Below are 15,853 nucleotides of genomic sequence, written 5' to 3'. Positions count from 1 at the left end.
GACAAGTCTAAAGTCAACTGTATGAACTGCAGGACAACGTCCGGTCCTGCTTGACTAGTACTTACTGTACATACAATACATGCTGTAGACGGGACAATTGGATAATAGGCACTTGTTTGAATTGAACGCTTTTTTTATACCATTAACTCCGTACCTCTAATATGAAGGGTAGTATGTGGGAAATCTCGTAATACACTCGCTATTTACTCCATCTCAATGGTGGCAGGGGGCTTGCTAGAAATGTCGTACAAAACACGGGACACTACAAATCACGATCAGTAAGTTCACTCGTGGAACAAGATCCGAACTCAAGACGAAAGACTTACCACCGTGGACCTCGTTGATGATGCGGGTCGAGCAGCGGGCCAGGAACTCGTTGTCGAAGGGGAAGGCACGGGCAGTCATGACTTGCAGACAGTTAGTCGAGGTGAGTCATGACTCAAAACAAAAAGAGCTACTTACAATCGGTAGTCTCGACAGCACGCAGGATGATGATCTCAGCATAGACACGCTTGTCGCCCTGTGAAAAAGTTGACATCAGTATTAAGATCGGATTCTCTGGCAATTGGGTAGGGGAACCCATCCTTACCATAACACCAACAGCCTTGCTGGGGTCCAAAGCGGCATAGGCCTGAGCGATCTTGTCATACAGACCAGCCTCGCGGATCATGGAAATGAAAATGTGGTCGGCACGGCGGGCAATCTCAACACGCTCGGGGGTTACCTCACCCAGGACACGGATGGCAATACCGGGTCCGGGGAAGGGGTGGCGCATAACCAGCTCGTGGGCAATGCCCAGCTGGCGACCCAGGGCGCGCACCTCATCCTTGAAGAGCTCGCGAAGAGGCTCGATAAGCTTCATACCCTGGCCATCAATCATGCGCTCTGCATATAGTTAGCTTTGTGACTTCTTCAGATAGGAGAAAAATTAAATAAGATAACGTACGGGGCAGACCGCCAACATTGTGGTGGGTCTTGATGGTGGCAGAAGGACCCTTGAACGAGATACTCTCGATGACATCAGGGTACAGGGTACCCTGCAAGAACCACTTGATCTTGGCACCAGCATGCTCGGCCTCGGCCTCGATCTTCTGGGCCTCCTCCTCGAAGACATCAATGAACGTGCCACCAATGAACTTGCGCTTCTTCTCGGGGTCGGTGACACCCTTGAGTCCATCCAAGAAACGCTTGGAAGCGTCCACAACGGTCAAGTTGATGCCCAGGTGCTTGTTCAGGGTCTCGGAGACAATGTCGCATTCGTTCAGACGCATGCATCCGTTGTTGACAAGAACGGCATGGAAACGGTCGCCAATAGCCTCCTTCATCAGCTTGGCAGCCCTAGTGACGTTTGTTAGCACTTGCAGGCTAGCAAGAAATTGAGCCCGGCACTTACACGGTGGAATCAACACCACCACTCACAGCACCCAACACGTGGTCGGTCTCACCGACCAAGTTGCGGATGCGGGAAATTTCCTGGTCGACGAAGCGAGACATGGTCCAGTTCTGTTGAGCGCCGCAAATGTCGACGGCAAAGTTCTTGAGGAGGGTTGTGCCTAGGCCAGTCAATACCTAGCAGCTACAACGAGTCACACAACCCATTCATCTTGCAGCGTACCTTTAGGCGTGTGGGTGACCTCGGGGTGGAACTGGACACCGTAGATGGGCTTGGACTCGTGGGCAATACCAGCGTACGGGGAGTTGGCGGAGGTGGCAATGGTGTGGAAGCCCTCGGGCAGCTTGGCGAGCTTGTCACCGTGGCTCATCCAGACCAGCATGTCATCCTCGATGCCGGCGAACAGCTTGTCGACGTGACCCTGGGAGTCGAGGCGCTTGGCGTTTAGGTCGGCATGACCGTACTCGCGCTCGGTGCCGGCGATGACGTTGCTCTTGTCCAATCGGTAGGCGATTTCTTGCAGACCGTAGCAGATACCGAGAATCGGAACTCCAAGGTCGAAGAAGGCGGGATCGACGTGGGGGGCTGTAGAAGGTGACCGGGTGGAATGAGTCAATCCGGCAGGGAGAATCGAGCTTTCATGATTTACTTACCACCCTCCTCATAGACACTGTAGGGACCACCGGAAAGAATGATACCCTTGGGCTTGAAAGGGAGATCGGCTAGCTTCTGAGTGCAAGGAAGCATTTCACTGTAGACATTGATCTCTCTCAGTCTCCGGGTCAGGAGGTGAGTCTGGGTGGTAGAAAATGTGTCAGTGACTCAGGTTGCGATAGGCGGGGTACATTGAACTATTGCGAGACTCTAAAGGAGAGGAAGCGGGGAAGAGACTAACGTATTGAGAACCAAAGTCCAGAGTGAGAATGGTGTCGAAGGTAGCATGGGGGATATCCTGGTCGGCCATGATGACGGTTCTTTCAATTGCTCGTCCCAATTGAAGAGAATATACAATGGGGTTGGAATGATGATGGCGAGGAAGAGAAAGTCGGAGGGGAAAGCGGGCTTGCACTTTTTTTTTCTTTCCCTTCCCGTCGCATTTCTCTGCCGGGCGGTGAGATGCGCCCGATGGTACAGTCCCCGGCCGGGCGGTCAAAGAGATAACGCTTGACAGTTATCTCACGTGGTTCCGGCCAGAACAGCATGCTGCTTACATAAGTAACTCATCTGAACTGTTAAGCTACAGTTAGTTAGTCATTTATCTCGCTGACATAGTCTGGCTCATTGCCCTAAATCTGCCCTGTGCCTGGTTAGTACCTGATAAATTATAGTTACTCCGTAGTAACCGGTAAGTTCAGTTGGTTGCTCACTAGAACCCGAGCTCGGAATTTTGCTTGGCAGCAAAAACCCCAGATCATCACAAGGCTCGTGGCATTTGAGGAGTACTGAAGAAGATAAAAAGGAGTTTAGCTAGTTGCATCTGAGGATTTTCATTGGCTATGTTTCTTCCAGACACGCTTTTAGCGCAGCGCAGGTCGGAAGGTGGTGGCGATGCTGAACTGGCGAGGCGCCCGCATGCGCTGTGGACTGCATCCATAGTCCCCCATCAATTTAGATTAGTCTAGTCTGAAAACAATTTCAAATGGTTGACTTACATCCATATACTTCCCGTCTGCAAATGAACCAATCCGTCCTGCAAGCCACCAAGGCTAACACTCCCAATCGGACATCATGATACGAGCTGCCAGCCATAAAAAGGGGGAGAAAAGGGGTGGTGGGCAGAAATGGGAGATATAAACTGTCTGTCTATCAGAAAGAAACACCTTCATTCCGAATGCACGCTTCCATCCTCTCTCTTTGAATGAATCAACCCACTGTTTCACGGCACGACTGGGCAGCCTCGATGAAACAGGCAAATGGGACCTGCAGGCAACGCCACTCCAATTACTTACACTTGGCTGGGGAGAGTCAATAAAGTGGACCGTGAACAGTTCTATCCTGGGTCAACACGAAGGAAAGGGTCCGCGCGGGCTAGATTGAGCCATGTTTGCCTTTGCCTACTATTTGCTGTGGAGCACTGAGAGAGTGGTACACTGGTACCTGACTCTTGCATCAATCAACTGGGCGTTCCGATCCTGAAGGATTCTCCCAGTGGAGGCTGGACTAAACCATGCCACCAAACAGACTCGATAATTCTTATGGCTATAATACCTATAATGCCTGGTCTCTCCGTCCCTGGACCATTTTCACTCCTCTTTTTTCTTCTTCTCTTTGTGCAGTAATTCTTTGTCCGCTCTTTTTTCATATTCCTTCTCTCGATAACTTAATAATCTCGTCTAGGAAAGAGGACTCTGCCTAAAGTCCATCCATTCATTCTCAATCTACCGTCGAAATGCGCACCACGGCTTTCTTGACCACTGCTGCCACCCTTTGCCTGGCAACCCTGTCTACTGCCGCCAGTACTACTACGATCAACCTCTTTCAGCCTGGTGAGGAGACCATTCCCTACAATGATGTGGAGGCGAGCATCATCGGGGTCACTGGGGATACCACCACTGTTGCTATCGTCTGCGGCCCTTCCGCAGCTGCATCGACTTGTGCCCTGCACAGCCCAGTCACCATTACTGAGGGTCCTTCTACTTTCACTGTGAGCGCCGTCATAACTTCAACTACGGACGATGCAGAATATACGGTTACCCTTGTTGAAGACTGCGATATCACCTCTGTGACTCAAGGGGCCTCCTGCTCCATTTCCATGGATTACACTATCGCCTACAGCGGCGAAACCACTTCTTACTCAACTGCCGCGGAAGCCTCTCTGCCTGCTCGCCTAATGAAGTACTCGCCCGTGACGGTCACTGCGGGCGCCGACAAGTTGTCTTCCTCTGCTACTAAAGCAACTGGGACCTCTTCTGGCTCTTCTAGCGCTGACAGCAAGAATGATTCTACCACCACTGCCACTGGCAGTGCCGCGACCGAGAGTGCATCTTCTTCCAAGACCTCCTTGGGCTCGAATGCCTCCAGTATCCCCAATGGCGCAGCTGGCCACCAAGCCATGACTCTGGGTGGTGCCTTTGCTGCTGCTTTTGTTGCCGTTATTGGCTTGCTGTGAGCGGTGGGTGGGTTTGACTGACTGACTTGCTGCTTGGTCAAATGCGACGAGAGTCATCAATGGAACGGTGTCGTCGCAAATTAATTAATTCTTGCCCACATATTTGCATCATCTCATCTTTTTCCTAGCTCCTCGAATAACACGACCATTTCAGGCTATCTTTGCAACCTTTTCATGGGCATTCTCACCATGATAACGAGTTGGAATGAGCACCACGGTTTGCTGTTGAATAACTCAAACGAGACTCCATTATATATCCATCTGTTTCACTGTAGACTTCACCGCGTCAGTGCCAATCGGTAACTAGACCAGATAGCCGACTTAAGCTCCTACGATTAACCAGATGGGCATAGTACAGTACAGTACATACGTACGTATGTATGTGTGTATGTGTATACTGTACTATACAGACTGAATTCTGTGTCATATCATCAAGCACTTTGCTAGCTGATCAAAGATCAAAGTGCTGACTGATTTGCATATATGTGATAACTATATCCTACCTTTACCCCACGCTCTAGTCACTAGTATGTGTAGTATCTTAGTACTGGTAGCTGCAGTGCCCGCTATTGATCTGCGCTTGTTCTTCAGGACAATGGTTGGTATTGTTCTGGAGACAGCCAATCACTTGCCGTAGCTCCAGTTTAGTCAGTTTTGTTTGTGGTTCCCGGGAAGGGCGGAGGAGACCTCGGAGATGATTCAAGGTCACGGGTTGAAGATTGAACCATTGACTAGTCCCAAATGAGAAGCAAGGGTTGGGCTGGAGGCTCCATCCATGATCTACTACTTCATACTTGAGTGCTACTGAGTCCATCACGTCACACGCGCACCACCACCACTAACTTACTCGGTACTTCCACCGACCGCCCTCGAAGCGGTGTCACTCTCGAACACCCGAACGTTTGAACTGTCCCCCCCACCTCCGCATGAATCAAAGTAGACAAGGAAGAAGAAGAAAAAATCCTGAACATTGTTAAGTGACTTGATTGATGTGGGAATTATCTTCGCTAGCCTGTTAGACGGTCAATATCTGATTTTCATACTGTATAACTTATTCTCTTTTTACTATTTCGAAATCAGCCCCCACGAGAAAGTGTTTTTCCCCCTATGCCCGCGACATCGACCGTCCCTCGCAAGATAGGCAAACCCGCCGCCATCTTGCATCACTAGTGAAACTGCTCGGTCCTCTACTCCGTACTCCTATCGCCACTGCTGCTCCAAGTTCATCTTCCGAGCATTTCTCAAATCCCTCCCCCTCTTCTCTCGCTGCTTTTTGCATTTCTAGACAGAGAGGAACGATCTTGACGGGCGCCATGGCCCGTATATCGCCCACTTTCATCCTCGCCGCAGCGACGGTCATCGCAGTACTCAGTAGCGGCGTGGGGGCATCGTCTATCGGAGATCATTCAGCCCCAGGCGCTTCTCCTACACCCTCCCCGTCTGATACCATGCAACAGTCCGCCTCCTACCTAGCTGCCTCGGAGTCTGGAGGGGATGATGAGGATAATGGAGAGTGTAGGCTCCTTGGTCCCTTTTCGCTGCTGGTGCAGGCCGCACTTGGGGCCCTGGCGCTCTTATCGCTGGTCTATAAGCGTTGGAGGGAGAGACCCCAACGACCGGTGAAGGTCTGGGCATTCGATGTTTCAAAGCAAGTCTTCGGCTCGGCCATGTTGCATCTGGCGAATCTTCTCATGTCCATGTTCTCGGCCGGCCAGTTTGAGATTCAAAGCAAATATAAGCCCAACCCATGTTCGTTCTATCTTCTGAACTTGGGAATAGATGTGAGTGAGCGATTCTGATCCTGGGCAGCGCTGAAGTGATAGCCAACTAATACCCCGGCGATCACAGACCACTCTCGGTATCCCCATCTTGATCTTCATATTACACATCTTGAGCCGCCTCGCCATGTTTACTCCCCTCGCGAATCCGCCAGAGTCTATTGAGTCTGGAAACTACGGTCGCCCGCCCCGTGCTTCCTGGTGGTTCAAGCAGTCGATGATATACTTCCTTGGATTACTAGGGATGAAGATTTGTGTCTTCTTCATCATTCAATTGCTGCCTTTTATCGTCAAGGTGGGCGATTGGGCTCTACGGTGGACGGAGGGCAATACCGCTGTCCAAATCATTTTCGTTATGCTTCTTTTCCCGGTTATCATGAACGCCATTCAGTATTACATCATCGATACCTTTATCAAAAAGCCGCTCTCTCTGCCACAGGGCACTGTGGAAGAGGAGAATGGCGGTGACCGAGCAGCCGAACACGATGACGAGCACCGTCGTGGACTGCTGGCCGGCCTGGATGATGATGTTTCGTTTTCGGACGATGGTTCGGTGGGTAAAGGTAGAAGGGGACCTGACTCGGAGAGCTCTACACCAGGGAAGGAAGATCTCGTACGATTTGACTCGGTGGAGTATAATCCCGCCGCTCATGGCGAATGCAGTTCAGCATCGTCAGCGACGGTGTCGGCCAGGTCTGGAAGCGATCGTGGTGGGCTCGGAGGATCATCTCCGTCGATCAAGCCGAGTGGCCAACCAACGGATACACTATAACGACTCTCCACTTACACACATGCGATCTTGCGGCGTTTGGTATTTATTCTTCTAAACTGTTCCTGATCTAAGGTCCGTAAAGGCATGGCGATTACCTCTATGCATATTTGATTGTGGCTGTATGAATGGACGTGTACATGAACCATTTGCCATGATGGAGTTATTTATCTTTGAGATTTGTGCAATCCTGTTCTGGCGAACTCTTATTGATTCTTGTGATCCCTTGCCTAACTCATATTGTATGTGCCTGAACTTCGAGGCTATAAGAAGGGTCCACCGCAGTGTTCACCGCCCGCAACTGCCGGCTCAAGCGAAAGAAAATTATTGTCTGGCGGCAGGCATCGCATCTGCAATTCTACCTGCATGTGCATTTGTCTCTAGTCGATTACATTCTTCTCGTAAATTTCACCTACCGAGAAATACTCCTACAAACTTGATCCTACTGTTTGTACTTTGCTAGGTATCCCCACCAACAGAAGGTGGATCAGCCCCCAATGCCCAAATCGACCGTCAAGGAAAAGACCCGCCAAAAGTCCGGCGATGCCTCGTCGCGCTTGGTCTACGAGGAGGGCGAGCCCATTCGCGCCCAGAATGACGATGATGACATGACCAGCAGTGAAGGGAGTGACGATGAGTCGGATGTTCCCGAGAAGGATGAGGCCGAACTCAAGCTGGAACAGATGCTTTTCGGCGACGACGATGGATTTCTCGGCGCCCTGAAGACTCAGAACGAGCGCGGTCTGGTAATTGCTGATCAGAGCGATGAAGAAATGGGGGATGGCGATGACTCGGAGAATGACGATGAAGAGCAAGATCTGAGTAAATTGGCTGACTCCGATGTATGCGATGGTTTTTTTTTGTTTCCTGTTTGTCCGCAGAAAGACATTTGCTGACAGAATTGACTCGACACAGCTGTTCTTCCTTGATTCCGGACCCGGACCTGTTTCTGACTACATCGGCGAGGCGCCTGCGACACCGTCCGATGAGGAGGCTAGCGAAGACGAGGCCAATGGCTTGCCCGCCTTGTGGCATGATAGCGACGATGACCGTCTTACAATCTCACTGGCGAGCCACCAGCGGTTGCGCAAGCTGCGCGTCGCGGAATCAGAGGACGTCATTAGTGGCAAGGAATACATTCGCCGGTTGCGCAGACAGTTCGTCCAGCTGAACCCTGTGCCCGATTGGGCAGACCCCGAGAAGAACCAGCAGAAGGACGATTCCGACGCCGATGACATGGATACGGATGATGAGGAGCGCTCTTCCACACAACCTCTCGCGGAATTGCTTCAGGGTGCCACAGATCTCGTCAAGCTGGAGGATATCACAGGTCCTGGCGGCAAGAGAAAGATGCGTCAGGAGGTCATTGGCATTGCGAGACTCAAGGATGTCGGCAAGGACCAGCCGGTGAGTTTAATACTGTTCGTTTGTGCTTTCGTGCAGGGAAATAACAAATGAGCGACAGTCGGCCATCGATTCACTCTCTTTCCACCCTCATTACCCACTACTGCTCTCCTCCGGACAGGCAGCCACTCTCTTCCTGCATCACATCTCGCCCTCCGCCCCGGCTCCGAACCCTCTTCTCACATCCTTCCACATCCGCCACACGCCCCTTCACACCTCTGCCTTCCATCTGCCTAGCGGAAACCGCATTTTCGCATCTGGGCGTCGGAGATACTTCCACATCTGGGACCTGGAAACCGGCAAGGTGGACAAGGTCAACGGCACCTCGGACCGGAAGGAAGAGCAGAAGACGATGGAGCGCCTCAAGCTGTCCCCGTGCGGACGGTATGTGGGCTTGGTGGGCTCGGCCCGCAAGGGCGGTGGTCTCATCAACATCCTCGACTCCAATACGGCGCAGTGGATTGCACAGGTCCGTGTGGATGGTCGCGGAGGTGTGTCGGATTTCGCGTGGTGGAGCGACGGCGAGGGTCTGACAGTGGTGAGCAAGAGTGGTGAGGTCTCCGAATGGGACGGCCGCGAGAACCGTGTGGTGGCCCGCTGGATCGACGCCGGCGCCGTGGGCACGACGGTACTCAGCCTAGGCGGACGGTCCGGACGCACTCAACTTGGCGGTGACCGCTGGGTCGCCATCGGCAGCTCCAGCGGTATTGTCAACGTGTACGACCGTCGCGAATGGGCAGCCGCATATGCTACTGCTGCTGCCTCGAACACGGAGGAGACCAGTCAGACTTTCATCCCTCGGAGCCCCGAACCGGTACGCGTGCTGGACCAGCTCACCACGCCCATCAGCCACTTGGTCTTTGCGCCGGATGGACAGTTCTTCGTGATGGCGAGTCGCTGGAAGCGCGATGCATTGAGAGTCGGTATGTTTGCTCCCCATGTCTCTCGATCTTTAACATATCCTAACTTCTAATCCAGTCCACCTCCCCAGTTGCACGGTCTACCGCAACTGGCCGACCTCCAACACCCCCTTTGGCCGTATCTCCGCCGTGGCCATCTCGCCCAACTCGGAGCAATTGGCTGTGGGTAACGAGCAAGGTCGGATCCGTCTGTGGGAGATTCGCGGATGAGAGAGGTCGTGCATCTACTCGATAGTATTATATAGACGCGTATTACGGCTTGGATCAGTGGCATACAAAAGTAATCACATTTCACACTCTGCATTGACGTTGGCTTTCGTATCTCATATCAAGCAGCAGCCGGGCTTTTTTCTCATCCTACGCTTACCCAAAGCTAAGCTACTCTGAAAAGCAAGACTCACTTCTGGTAATTTCATCGATTCGGATATAATGTTTGGAATTAGATACTGAAGATTTCCCACGGAAAATATAACGAAAGCAGTCCGTCCCCTTGCCTTTGCCCCCCCCCATCCAAATCCAAAAGGGTATCCCCTCCCGCCCTTCGTTCCATTCCCTTTGCCGCTAATGCCCTTCCTTTCACCATCTCTCTCAGACCTATCTCCCCTCCATTGACCTCCCCACAACCCAACAGCCCAAGGCCCATTCGTAACCCGCAATTCACAAGCCCTAACCAAGCTAGAAAGACAGGTGAACGACCAGAATCAGTACAATGATTTTTTTTCTCAAACACCAGTGTAGATCAACAAAGGACCAAGCCTAGCTTGTCATTTACAAGGGGAAGGAAAACTCACCAGACCACCCAGACCAAGCTATATATATCATAACAAGCACAAAGTCATCACGTCAGCCTTTCGAGCTTTCCCAAACCCGCAAATAGAGAAAAAAAGAGAGAAAGAATAGAGGCTTACATTGCCCAATAGACCCGAGAGCTGTTTTTCCCAAATAAGTGAAAAGAGTCATGGTTAGCTTCCAGGTTTCACATGAATGCGGAGGAGGGTGGTGGTGGTAGTAAGTGAGGTACGTGTTGCAGGGTTCAACTTGAGGAGGGGGGGAGATAGGGCAGAGGATGTATGGGAGAGTCTCCTTACGAAATCTTCGTCGGTTTCCTGTGATGTCTCGTTAGTTATTTTCGCTGCACGGTTGTAGCGATTTTGTCAAGGAAAGAGGATGGGGGGAAGAGAAAACGTACACCCTGGGTAGCGGCCGTCTTACTCGGCTGGGGGGTACTGCCGGAACTGCTGCTGCTGGGCTTGGAGGAAGGTGACGACGAGGGAGTCTGCGTGGGGCTGTCCTCCATCGTGCTCATGCTCATGGGCTGCTTGTTTGTCATCTCGGTGTTGCCGTGGGGGAGGGCGAGCGCCCCCGTAGCTGTCAGGGCCGCAGTGGCGAGGAGGGCGAGGGAGAATCTCATGGTGAGTTGGAGAGATGAGAGAACTCTTTGGGAATGAAAGAACGAAAGAATGAAAGAAGTGTAATAAGGTCGGAATAACGTAATCGAACAAAAAGAAAAGACAAAAGAAGGAACGTGAAAGTGCACAGGGGACTTTAGAGCAAGAAGCGTGTATTTATTTTAGGGCTTCATTGCTATGTTTCACGGGAGGGGTCTGTTACATGCCAGGATGAGGAACACATTCGAGGGATGGCAGGGTTTACGTTGGTATCCATCTCATCTCCACTTACCCAGTAGCACGGGACACCCGAGGAGACGGAGATCTAGAAGGGCATTCAGGGTTACTCAGGAGGCCCGGGGAAATTCAAGTAGGGCAAGGGATGATGGATGTATGGATCACCCACCCCTGCCACTTATCTACCCCATTGAGTTGCCTGTCTTCGCCTTGAGTACTGACCGGTACCATGTGTAGAGGGGCAGGAGGATTTTTGAGTGATTGGAGAAATGAGAGGGGGAGAAAACAAGCTCATCGACTATTGTTGGTATTGTTGGTACAGTACACTGTGCAGCATCTCAAGACAAGACATTCCACCGCGTGCTCGGAATGTTAGCCATCAAGTTCCCTTTTCCCTCCCTCTCTTCAGCCACTTCCGCGTCCGCGGCAGCCAACAAATACTCATCTCACTTAAAGGGATCATCCAACATTCCCCCTCTGATGGTCCCGATCGACACAAATTGAACCATGGCAGGCAGGTATGTTTCTACTTAGCATGTATGGGCGTGGTGTATATTGACAATCGTCAAATTCAATGGATAGATTTGGTTACCGTCTATCGACAATTTCAAATACTTGCGTGATCCTGTATACCAACCTGTCTTAACCAAGTTTCGGCCACTCATCGCCAATGTATGTACTGTACTGTCTCTTTCTTCTGTTCTATGTCGCTGGAGTCATCCATTCCCCCCCGCGCCCAAAAAAAAAACACCACGCTGGAAATTCTCAAAAAGATTACCTCTTACCCCACTTCACATGTTTATAGGAGAGTCTTCATGTCGTTCGCATCGCGGATACCCACCACATTGCCAGCCTTGACACGCTTCAGAGTCAAGGCAGCAATGAGGGCGGCACCTACACCAGAACCATCCTCGGCAGCCTGGATGCAGACCTTGTCCTGCTCCTCGGGAGCCCAGTCAAGGATTTCCCGCAGCGCCTGAGCACCACGGGCCTTGAAGTGGGGGTACTTGGTGAACACGGAACCATCGGCACCCACGTGGCACGACTCGATGTTCTTCTTCTTGCAGATGGCAGCAACACCGCAGGCCGAAAGGCGAGCCGCACGGGTACCGATAAGCTCCGCAAGGCGGCGGATCATCTCCAGCTCGGGCTGCGTCGCCTTGATCTTGAGCTTGCGCTCCAGGAGCTCCTCCGTCTCCTGGAGGTTCTCATACGGATCCTCCTCAATGGCGGCCAAGAAGGACGAGTCCAGGAGGTAGGGCTTGCGCAGCTCCGAGGTGTTTTGGCCGTTGAAGATGAGACCCGGGTGGGTCTCCAGCAGGTCAACCAGGGCGAGACGGAAGATCTCACCCAAGTAAAGACCGGCGGTCATCTTCTCGAAAGCCTGCTGGCCGGGACGGGGAGAGTCCCGGTCGATGATGTGATCATACTTGGTGAGGGGGAGCACAATGTGCTCGTTGTCGAATGCGCCATACTCGCAGTTGATGGCGACGGGCATATCGGCGGGCAGGTTCATGTGGCCAAGCTTGGGGATAGAGCCCGCATTCTCCATGTAGGCGGCGTTAACACCAGTGCCGAAGATGCAGCCAATCTTCATAGCAGGGTCGGTGTACGCAGACGCGATGAGGGTTCCGGTAGTATCGTTGATCAAGGCAGCAACCTTGATAGGCAGGCCCTGTAGGTCGCGAGAGTATCACATTAGCACGCCTCAACCCAAAATACGCATGGAAGAGACCCACCTTGTCCTTGAGAATCTTCTCCAGAGGAGGAACGACGTCGTGGCCCTCCACTCCATCAATATCAAAGCCCTTAGTCCAACGCTGCAGGACACCGTGGTCGATGTAATCCTGGGTGGCGGGATAGGAGAAGGTGAAACCCAAGGGAAGCTTAGAGAGCTCCTCGCCCTCGTGGTGAGATTCAATGAACTGCTGCAGACAGTCGGCGATGTACTCCCACAGCTCCTCAGCAGTGCCGGTTCTGAGCTCCTCGGGCATCCGGTACTTGGACTGAGTGATGTCGAAGCCACCCTTCTCCTTGGTCAAGGTGATCTCACAGACACGCAAGTTGGTACCACCCATATCCAAGGCGAGGAAAGTTCCCTGTTCATCACCATCGGGGAATCCCATGACCCAGGTGACATTCATGGGCTGAGGTGAAGCCAGCCAGTTAGTCGATCCGATCCTTCTCGATGGCGGAGCTAATTGCCCTGTCAGGCCATACTCACAATGTTACCACCCTCGACACTAAGACCTGTTCACGCTCAAATCAGACCTAGTCAGCTGCAAGAAATCATTGGGAATTGTGTGAATGGGTTGGGAATTGATCTAGGTATGGAAAATGTCGGATTTTCGTGATTGTGATTTCGTTGTTGTTCAAGGGTTGTTCAAGGGGAGGGAAGAAGCTTTATGACGTACCCTTCTCCAATTCCTTCACAAAGTGGTCGACAACCTTCTTGAGTGTGGCCCGGTCAACGGTGAACATATCCTCAAACTCCTTAATCTGCTGCAGGAGGTTTTGGGGCACATCGGCCATGGATCCTATGGTCGGGTCAATTGGAATTCGGCATCCCGAGGAGGGAATGGAAGAGAAGGAGGCGTACCCTTGCGGGAAGGGGGGCGCTTGGGACCGAGTCCAACCATTGTGAATAGTGATGATGAGAGGGGTATTAGAAAAATCACAACGAAAGGGATGGGGGATGGGGGATGAACAGCAACTGAAGAAGAGAGGTATTATGGAAGGGAGAAGGGAGTGAGGGAGTGTGTTAAGAGGGAGAAGCAGAGGAAGAGTGAGACAAGAGAAAGAAAGACAGCGATGACGACGTGGGGCAAAAGGTCGGGTTTGGCGGGGAATATTATCGGGGGCAACTGGCCACTCGGCGCGGGTCCTCCTCACCGGTGACTGGCTTGGGTCGCGGCGGGTCAAAATAAATACGATGTCTAGTCAATGAGTCAATAATCTTCCTCAATTATTATACTTGAGTAATCCTTGAAACATGATCGGTCTTTATATGGAGTCTCGAGTGGGCAATGGCGCCAGGGGGATCCGACTGTTCCCACTTCCCTTCTGCGGAGTTCAAGAATGCTCAGATGGTGGAGGTGGGGAGGGAAGAGGGAGGAGGGGATTGTTTTTAGGGCTGGGAATTGACTACTCTCCTAATGCATTTGGATTCCTGTCCTATCATTACTGTATGCGAAGATAATTCTTGTCTTAGTCTGTCTTTGTTTTATCGATCGTCTACTCATCAGGGTCATTAGAATTCATCAGCAAAACCCCCCTCCGCGGTCAAGACGCCCGAATCCGGGCGGAATGGTCGACCAGCCACCTAAACCAATCTTTCACCCTCTCATGCCCATCCCCGTCCCGTCTTCGTCAAAAGCCAATAAGCCATAACCTAACGTCTTGGTTAGAAACTTTCCGATCTATCATCTTCTTTTGTGGCCCGTGTCAGATGGGGAAAGACATGGGCCAGCCCTTCAGTGCTTGTCTCCCCCGCATGCGAGCTGCGGCTGTTATTCGCCGGGTCAATTCGATCTGCGCGATCCGCTTTCCCCGCGACGGCTCCCCCTAATTGTTGGCGGACACGTTGTTCGTAGGCCTGGGAGATACCCAGCGTGCGATTGACCTCTTCCGTGAGACGCTCGACTTCCTCCTGTAACTGCTCTTCGCGTGTCCGAGGCGGTGTATCCTCCACCGTCTGTGCGCCGGATTCCTCCGGCAATTTGGTGGCTTCCCACAGCGCCTCCAACTCCTCCTCCCAACCCAGAGCGCGAGCGAATCGACGCACCCCGGTATCGCAATCCCCCAGTACCAGGACGTCGTCTGGGCGCGACCCCAGTCCTCCGACCCGCTCCATGTTGATCAGCACCCGCGGTATCCCATCGCGACAGAACCCGGGCAAGCTAGCAAACGGTTGCACCGTCAGACTGGTGCCCATGACAATACAGAGATCGGCCTGTTCGGGCAAATCGCTGCTGTTAAAGAAGTCCGACGGTAGCGCTTCCCCAAAGAAAACAATATCCGGCTTCACAAGCCCGTTGCACTCTGGACAGTTAGGCACCTCTCCCTTAGCAATGGCTGCCTTCATCTGGTCCTCTGGGTAGTCCGCCTTGCAGTCGATACACCGCTGGGTTGCAAAGCTCCCGTGGGCCTCAACGATCATCTCCCCCGGCACCCCTGCCAGACGCTCAAGGCAGTCGATGTTCTGCGAGAAATGTTTTAGAAGGCGCCCCTTGTCGTAGAGCAGTTTGATGAACGAGTGTGCGATCGTGGGTCGGTATCGGCCCGGAGCGAGCTCGCGGGCCAAGGTGTAGAAGGGCTTGGGGTTCTCGCGGAAGAAACTGATGTCGAATACGGCTTCGGGATCGGGCAGATCTAGGTAGGCCAGGTTGGAATAGATGCCCGTGTCAGGGGAGCGGAAATCGGGAATGCCGGCCGAGGTGCTGATGCCTGCACCCACCTGTTTGCCGGGTATCTTCTTGTCAGCAACTACTCTGTTTTGAGGTCCGGAGATGTCTTACCATAACCACAATGCGTCGCACATCTTTCTCAAGGATATACTTGGCGACTGCCTCGATAGTGCGCTTCTCCAGCACGGATGGGGGGGCCTTCTCGTCCACGTCAGTGGAGGATTCGTTGCCCATGATGCGAACAACACGGCCAATTCAAGGCCGTACTTGATGGAATAGTAATTAAGTGATAATTCGTGCGCAGTTATAGTTATGGCGCGTCGGGAAGAGCGTGATCCCCTCGAGACACGAAAGAAATAGCCGAAAGTGGCGTGCAATGCAATGGGAAGAAATTCCGAAATGACGTCGAGATGAAAAACGGTCAATTTCCAAAAAAAGAAAAGCCCATC

At 52.3% G+C, this 15,853-nt stretch overlaps 7 protein-coding genes across 7 annotated transcripts; 3 read left to right on the top strand and 4 right to left on the bottom strand.

Moving 5' to 3' along the window:
- Window positions 1-107: 107 nt before the first annotated feature.
- gua1 (GMP synthase (glutamine-hydrolyzing)) lies at window positions 108-2,419 on the bottom strand. Its single transcript, XM_025586474.1, has 9 exons — window positions 2,289-2,419; window positions 2,047-2,188; window positions 1,616-1,978; window positions 1,394-1,553; window positions 947-1,338; window positions 590-885; window positions 463-520; window positions 327-407; window positions 108-262 (listed from the first exon to the last, which is right to left on the bottom strand). The coding sequence occupies exons 1-9, from the start codon at window positions 2,355-2,357 to the stop codon at window positions 204-206; spliced, it is 1,620 nt and encodes a 539-aa protein (XP_025442471.1). The 5' UTR covers window positions 2,358-2,419; the 3' UTR covers window positions 108-203.
- A 1,390-nt stretch (window positions 2,420-3,809) lies between these two features.
- On the top strand, window positions 3,810-4,277 carry BO95DRAFT_329556 (putative GPI anchored cell wall protein; the record flags this gene model as incomplete). Its single annotated transcript, XM_025581896.1, has 1 exon — window positions 3,810-4,277. A coding segment is annotated over one exon (468 nt), but the record flags the coding sequence as incomplete, so codon positions are not given.
- Window positions 4,278-5,325: 1,048 nt separating this feature from the next.
- BO95DRAFT_442626 (STIMATE family protein) lies at window positions 5,326-7,387 on the top strand. The gene is made up of 2 exons (XM_025586473.1): window positions 5,326-6,283; window positions 6,351-7,387. Exons 1-2 carry the CDS (start codon window positions 5,816-5,818, stop codon window positions 7,050-7,052), a joined length of 1,170 nt encoding a protein of 389 aa, XP_025442469.1. The 5' UTR covers window positions 5,326-5,815; the 3' UTR covers window positions 7,053-7,387.
- A 29-nt stretch (window positions 7,388-7,416) lies between these two features.
- On the top strand, window positions 7,417-9,643 carry BO95DRAFT_514293 (WD40 repeat domain-containing protein). The gene is made up of 4 exons (XM_025591667.1): window positions 7,417-7,891; window positions 7,965-8,456; window positions 8,515-9,376; window positions 9,432-9,643. The coding sequence occupies exons 1-4, from the start codon at window positions 7,547-7,549 to the stop codon at window positions 9,581-9,583; spliced, it is 1,851 nt and encodes a 616-aa protein (XP_025442468.1). The 5' UTR covers window positions 7,417-7,546; the 3' UTR covers window positions 9,584-9,643.
- Window positions 9,644-9,831: 188 nt separating this feature from the next.
- On the bottom strand, window positions 9,832-11,057 carry BO95DRAFT_442624 (uncharacterized protein). Its single transcript, XM_025586472.1, has 5 exons — window positions 10,563-11,057; window positions 10,462-10,479; window positions 10,282-10,302; window positions 10,165-10,182; window positions 9,832-10,048 (listed from the first exon to the last, which is right to left on the bottom strand). Exons 1-5 carry the CDS (start codon window positions 10,782-10,784, stop codon window positions 10,040-10,042), a joined length of 288 nt encoding a protein of 95 aa, XP_025442467.1. The 5' UTR covers window positions 10,785-11,057; the 3' UTR covers window positions 9,832-10,039.
- Window positions 11,058-11,748: 691 nt separating this feature from the next.
- Window positions 11,749-13,736, bottom strand: BO95DRAFT_442621 (putative hexokinase Kxk). The gene is made up of 5 exons (XM_025586471.1): window positions 13,598-13,736; window positions 13,413-13,535; window positions 13,223-13,248; window positions 12,738-13,145; window positions 11,749-12,673 (listed from the first exon to the last, which is right to left on the bottom strand). The coding sequence occupies exons 1-5, from the start codon at window positions 13,635-13,637 to the stop codon at window positions 11,798-11,800; spliced, it is 1,473 nt and encodes a 490-aa protein (XP_025442466.1). The 5' UTR covers window positions 13,638-13,736; the 3' UTR covers window positions 11,749-11,797.
- A 462-nt stretch (window positions 13,737-14,198) lies between these two features.
- On the bottom strand, window positions 14,199-15,825 carry BO95DRAFT_442619 (SIR2 family NAD-dependent protein deacylase). The gene is made up of 2 exons (XM_025586470.1): window positions 15,516-15,825; window positions 14,199-15,454 (listed from the first exon to the last, which is right to left on the bottom strand). Exons 1-2 carry the CDS (start codon window positions 15,636-15,638, stop codon window positions 14,402-14,404), a joined length of 1,176 nt encoding a protein of 391 aa, XP_025442465.1. The 5' UTR covers window positions 15,639-15,825; the 3' UTR covers window positions 14,199-14,401.
- Window positions 15,826-15,853: the final 28 nt, after the last annotated feature.

Source organism: Aspergillus brunneoviolaceus, assembly GCF_003184695.1.
Source record: "Aspergillus brunneoviolaceus CBS 621.78 unplaced genomic scaffold BO95scaffold_32, whole genome shotgun sequence".
Taxonomy (NCBI): domain Eukaryota; kingdom Fungi; phylum Ascomycota; class Eurotiomycetes; order Eurotiales; family Aspergillaceae; genus Aspergillus; species Aspergillus brunneoviolaceus.
Note: the sequence above shows the minus strand (reverse complement) of the source record. Positions and strands in the feature narration are given on the sequence as shown.